The sequence below is a fragment of the Molossus molossus genome, unplaced genomic scaffold, assembly GCF_014108415.1.
Source record: "Molossus molossus isolate mMolMol1 unplaced genomic scaffold, mMolMol1.p scaffold_m16_p_21, whole genome shotgun sequence".
In the NCBI taxonomy this organism is placed as follows: Eukaryota; Metazoa; Chordata; class Mammalia; order Chiroptera; family Molossidae; genus Molossus; species Molossus molossus.
The window spans coordinates 8,959,460-8,965,362 of NW_023425357.1; the positions used below are offsets into that span (position 1 = coordinate 8,959,460).

Here is a 5,903-nt window from a genome sequence, read left to right on the forward strand (position 1 = left end):
AACCAACCAGGGCATTGTCATCTTTTTTTAATCCGCTAAAGTAGCAGGAAGGGAGGAAGGGCCGACCAGGCAGTCTGTTCTGATCTCACCGTGTGCTCTAGGAGGACGTGGGAAAGGGAGCCCGAGCAGAGCAGAGGCTCCAGCAAAGCCTTCTGCCCGGACAGGGGACCCCAAGCCGCTGAGTGGCCCTGGGCAAATGAGCGCCCCTCTCCGGCCCTCAGACCCTCCTGCGCAGCACGGAGCCGCCAGCGGCGCCCGCCCGGTGAAGCCTGCTGCTTACCACCACGGGCACATCTGAATTCCAGTCCCTGCGCTGCTCCTGTGGCCGGAGAGGCAGGCATCCTCTGAGGGCTCCACCCTGTCATCCCACTGAACCCCCACTTTGCAGGTGGGGAAAACTGAGGCACAGACAGCTTAGGTCACTTGCCTGAGCCCACACATTGGGGTGTAGCCAGAATTCAAATGCACGCAGCCTGGCTCTGAATCCGGGCTCTGGGCCACCAGGCTCTATTACGTACCATGTCTCAGCAGCATGACTGCCCTTCTCCCAGCCTCAGTTTACTCAACTGTGAAATGGGCTTCTCAACACTCACCTCTTTGGTTTACTGAAAAGGTTAAATGGCATTGAGCTTGGGCCTGGGAGAAGCGTCTAGAAAATGGCAACCTGTTGCAGTCCCCGCTGGGAGAAGGAAGAGGCCCGGGGCTACTCTCTGGTGTCAAGCTCCTGATGAGGTGTCCAACGCCCCATTGAGAGGAGACAAAGCTGGGCAAGGGTCCAGGCCGCAAGTCTTCCAGAAACTACAGGGCACCGTGCCCAGGGGCCGTGAGCTTCTCCTCACCCTCTCAGTGGGTGAAGGGCCCCTTGACTTTCTCACGGGTTCCCCTTCCCGGCTTCCCTCAGACCCAACCACAGGCATCCTGTTGCAGCCCCCCAGAGAAGGAAGCAGAGTCTAGGGAAGTCCCGCCAGGGTGTGAAGCAAGCCCCCCTCCCCCCCCTCCCCCTCCCCCTCCCCCTCCCCCCTCCCAGCCCAGCATTAAAAGGCAGCTCCGGGCAGCGGGCGCTGATAGCCAACCCTGTGCGCCCTGCCCACCATGTCCCTGCGCTGTGCGCTGCGGGCCTGGGCCCTCTTCGCCCTTCTGGGCCTCGCAGAGGCGGAAGACCAGACCTGCTGTGGCCCCATCGTGCCCGGGAAGGAGTGGAGGGCCCGGCAGTCCGAGTGCGCCAAGGAGTTGGCACTGCCCGTGCGCTACGTGGTGGTGTCGCACACGGCGGGCAGCTCCTGTAACACCCCGGCCCTGTGCCGGCAGCAGGCCCAGAACGTGCATCACTACCACGCGCAGAACCTGGGCTTCTGCGACGTGGGCTACAAGTAAGTGTGGGGGAGGGAGTGCCGGCTGGGAGCCAGCTAGAACCCGACAGCCCTGGGGCCACCTGGCTGACACCCATACAGCTTCCTCCGAGTCACCATATAGGGCACAAAGATGCTAGGAGGAGGGGACAGGGCTGAAGTCCAAGTTCTACTCCCTGGAGGAAGGGACTGACTTCACTCACACACGAAAGTGTCTGGTGCCTTAGTTAGGAGGCAGCCAGCCAGCCTGGTTCCAGTCCCCAGCTCTGCTTATGACAGCCTGAGACCGGGCCAGGGCCACTGTCCTCGGCTTTCTACTGCGGTCAACGGGGCTGCTGTCCACCTGATCACTAAACTCAAACAGCACAGCACGTAGGGCACCTCCTGGCATGTGGTCGGAGCCCCACATCGCTGGACTGTTGCCATTAGACACCAGCTACGTGCCAGGCCATGCTAAATGCTGGGACGGGAACACAGCCACAAGCGGTGAGAATCTAACCCGACCGGATTTAAAGGCCAGCAAAGAGAACCCAAGTCAACACAGGAAGTTCAGACGGTAACAGCAGCGATGGAAGAGTGACGGGGGTGCCTTTGGAAGGCTGAGGGGCCGGCTTCCCATTATGGTGGCTCTGGGATGGGAGTTGAGGGAATAGTAAGCTAGGGGTGCCACAGAGATGAAGGCTGCGAGGGGAGGGAGCAGGTCATGCCTGAAGGCCAGAGCGCAGGGCTAGGCGGTGGCCGGGAGGGTGATGTGCAATGAGGCAGAAGTGGGAGGGGCTGGGTGACACAGGGCCCGTGGGCCACTGAGTCCTCATCTCCTGAGGAAGGCGGGAGTCAAGGGAGGGACGTGCCCCTCCTCAGATATAAGAAGCTCCCTCTAGGGCATGAAGGGTACTGATTAGATAGGCCTCTGGGACCCATGCCCACCAGCTCCATTTACAGGCTAGTATCCAGCATGAGAGAACATTTGTGCACTACAGGTTCTCAGACCTTGGTAAACACCAGAATCACCTTCCTGGAAATACAGGTTCCCAGGTCCCACCCTTGGAAGGCTTCAGTGGGTGGGGGGGGGAGGCTGGGGGAATCTGGGAACCTCACTTAGAGAACTCTAGAAGCCTCCAAGGGCATCCCAGCTCTTCTGGCTCAAGAGTTTACAATTCAAAGGTTCCCACGTAGCCCTGGCCGGTTTGCTCAGCGGTTAGCGTCAGCCCGTGGAAGAGCCACGGGCTCAATTCCGGCCAAGGGCACATACCTCGGTTGTGGTTCATCCCGGCCCTGGTCGGGGTCGTGTGGGAGGCAGCCAATCTCTCTCACATCAATGTTTCTCTCTCTGTCTCCCCCCTCCCCTTCCACTCTATCTGGAGATAAATGGAAACATACCCTCGGGTAAGGATTAAAAAAAAAAAGGACAAAGGTTCCCACGTCAAGGTTTGGTTTCCACGTGTCCCGATTCTGTGTTCCCGGAAAGTAATGAAGCCCAGGGCCTGGCTCCAGTCTCTGGCCTAAATCTCCTTCCAGGAGAGCAGGCTGCAACCTGCTTCTCAGATCTGAGGGTTCAGAGTCGGATCCAAACGTCCTGAACCCTCCTTCCTTGCCATGTCACGTTCTCTCTCAGGGCCTCAGCTCTTCACCTGTAAACTGAGGCTCCCGACTGCACCCACCTGGTGGTGGTGAAGGTTTAAATGAGATGCATCCACTTAACAAATGCGCAAGGAACACCGATCGCCTTTGCCAGGTGCCGGGGACATGAGAGCTATCACCGGCCCAGCCCCGAGGGCCACTATGTCTAGTCTCTTCAGCGCCAGATTCTGAGTCTGGCTTCCCAAGCGGCAGATTCAGGAGCTGAGATCCAGAAGCTGCAGCACGCAGTACGTCACTGGTGACCTGTGAGCTCCAGGGCCGACGTGGCATATACTGCTTTTCCAAAGATGCTGGCTGAGCCAGTTCACCCGACGTGCCAGGCCAGACGCGCTCAGTCAAGACGCGCTGAATGAGAGTCCTAAGGACTTGCCAGGATTAGAAATCTCAAGGAGCAGATGCTGGGGCTCCAGGGTCTGTGTCTGGTTGTGGCCCCAGCCCTTCAGTCCCTGATCCTGACACCCCGAGTGGACCCCTAGCAGGCAGCCGGAAGCAGACTGGGGGGAGGCCATTAGAGCTTCTCAGTGGAGATTTCCGAGGCGGGGGCCTGGGGGCACGACTCCGGGAAAATCACCTCTTTCTAAGTCAGCTTCCTCCCCTTTGAGCGAGCGGGATGACAATAGTGCCTGCCTCGGACCACTGCATGTGAGGACTCAGCAGATCCAGAGCTCAGAAGTCCCCCCGGGAGGCAGCACAGAGCAAGGAGTCAGATCCTGGGGGTGGGAGTCAGGAGGACCTGGGAGAAAATCCTGGCTCTGCCCCAGACTGGCTGCGTGACCATGGGCAGGTGTCTCCCCTCTGATTACCTACAGAATGAGGACAGTAGTGACCAAAGACTTGCTGTGAGGATAAAAAAAAGGTGCATACAGCCCTGGCCAGTTTGGCTCAGCGGATAGAGCATTGGCCTGCGGTCCCAAGAGACCCGGGTTTGGTTCCCGCTAAGGGCGCGTACCTCGGTTGCAGTTTGTCCCAGGCCCTGGTTGGTTGTGAGGGTGGCAGCCACTCGATGTGTCCCTTTCACATCGATGTTTCTCTCTCTCTCTCTCTTCCTCTCTCTCCCTCCCACTCTACCTGAACAAAAAATGGAAAAATGTCCTCGGGTGAGGATAAAAAAAAAAAAAAAAAGAAAAGAAAAAAGGTGCATACAGAGCTGTGCTTGGCATTTTAGGAGCCACTGTCATTGGGGATAAGGAGGGTGTGGAGGAAAATGTGTGTGAGTGGCGGGGGGGAGGGGCAGGGGAGGAGGAGGAGGAGGAGTCCTCTCCCAGGAAGCCCTCCCTCATTCATCAATCTCCCTCACCCCCACACAGCTTCCTGATCGGAGAAGATGGGCTTGTGTACGAAGGCCGGGGCTGGAAGGTCAAGGGTGACCACGCAGGTCGCGCCTGGAACCCCATATCCATCGGCATCACCTTCATGGGCAACTACATGGGTGGGTGACCGTCCAGCTGGTCAGGATAGGGGGGTGACGTGGGCCTGGGGGGGTGGCACCGCATGGTGTGAGGGCTTTGCCACCTACAAGCTCTGTGACCTTGGACAAGGGCTCTGCTTTTCTGGGCCTCATTTCTTCCTTCCTGGATAATGACCATTTTCAGCCACATGGTTCGCATGAGGACATTATTCTATATAAAAGTCCTTAGGCCCGTCCACGGCACCCAAGGAGTGCTTGTGACAGCATTGTTGTGGGCTGGACCCAAAGGCCTGGGGACGGAGGAGAATGAGCAATAGTCCTGACAGCCAGCAGCTGCTGTGCCATGTACCATTCTGTGGGCTTTACAGAGAGTAACTCATTTTAGGTGCCACTGTTCTCTCCTTTCACAGATGAGGAAACTGAGGCAGAGAGGTTAAGTCACCGCTAGGGGGTGGCAGACTGGGTTCTGGGCTCTAGCAGGCCAGCTGGGAAAGCACAATTGGAACCACTACCCCACACTACCTCTGCCCTTCGAGGAAGCCCCAGCTTAACTCCTGCCTCTTCCCCCCTAGAGCGGGTGCCCCCACCCCGGGCCATCAGGGCTGCCCAGAGTCTGCTGGCTTGTGGAGTGGCTCAGGGAGCTCTGATGCCCAACTACGAAGTCAAAGGACACCGGGATGTGCAGCAGACGCTCTCTCCAGGCGACCGGCTCTACGAACTCATCCAGGAGTGGCCACAATACAGGGGGTGAGGCCCTGGCTGCCTCCACCCCCAGTCAGAAACCCATGGCCTCCCCCTCCAATAAAGGTGCAACTCGAAACTGTGCTCCTGTGTCCTGCCACACACCTCCCCTCCCCATCTCCCTCCCAGAGGCCTCAGCCACCACCACCCCACCCTCCAGCACTCTGTCCTCCCTGGTACTCAGAACCCAGAGGCCCCGACCCTGAACCAAGACCCGAGAGATCCCAGCTCAGAACCCAGAGGTCTGAGGTCGGAGTGTAGGAGTCAGCACCACGCCAGCCCAGATGTCACTGGCAGCAGCTCGGGGTCCTCCCTAGTAGTGAACCATGCTGCAAGACACCCCTCCCCACCACACAGCCAGAGACACCCGTGCAGAATCTCTGCTTGGACCCCTCTGGGGATGGGCTGCTCACTACCACCCTGCAGGTCCCCAACTTTCACTGCTTTAGAGAGTACAAGGTTTTTCCTGAGCCTGAACCCCAATCTGCCCCTCCCCCAGCCACAGACATGCCCAGAAATGCACAAAGGTACCAACTATACCTCCCCCAATCTTCATATCTCCCCCCTCCACCCACACCTTCAGTCATAAGCTGAGGGATCCCAAGGACAAATATGTTTATTTACAAAATGCACAACCCTCCCTCCCAGAATGCAATGCCTGAAGGAGCAGGAGGGAAAGGGCCTCACACACCTGAGACCCCAGGAACACCAGGAGGGGCAGGGCTGGAAGTACACACTGGTCCGCCCCCAAGTCGAATCCAGCG

The 5,903-nt window shown here is 58.5% G+C and overlaps 1 protein-coding gene across 2 annotated transcripts; it reads left to right on the forward strand.

The window, feature by feature from the left end:
• Positions 1–1,068: 1,068 nt before the first annotated feature.
• On the forward strand, positions 1,069–5,219 carry PGLYRP1 (peptidoglycan recognition protein 1). Of its 2 annotated transcripts, none has more exons than XM_036274876.1 (3): positions 1,069–1,370; positions 4,298–4,419; positions 4,971–5,219. In XM_036274876.1, the coding sequence occupies exons 1-3, from the start codon at positions 1,093–1,095 to the stop codon at positions 5,147–5,149; spliced, it is 579 nt and encodes a 192-aa protein (XP_036130769.1). In that variant the 5' UTR covers positions 1,069–1,092; the 3' UTR covers positions 5,150–5,219. The 2 variants fall into 2 exon arrangements, with proteins under 2 accessions (XP_036130769.1, XP_036130770.1); XM_036274877.1 differs by lacking the exon at positions 1,069–1,370 and adding an exon at positions 1,377–1,905.
• The last annotated feature ends 684 nt before the right edge of the window (positions 5,220–5,903 follow it).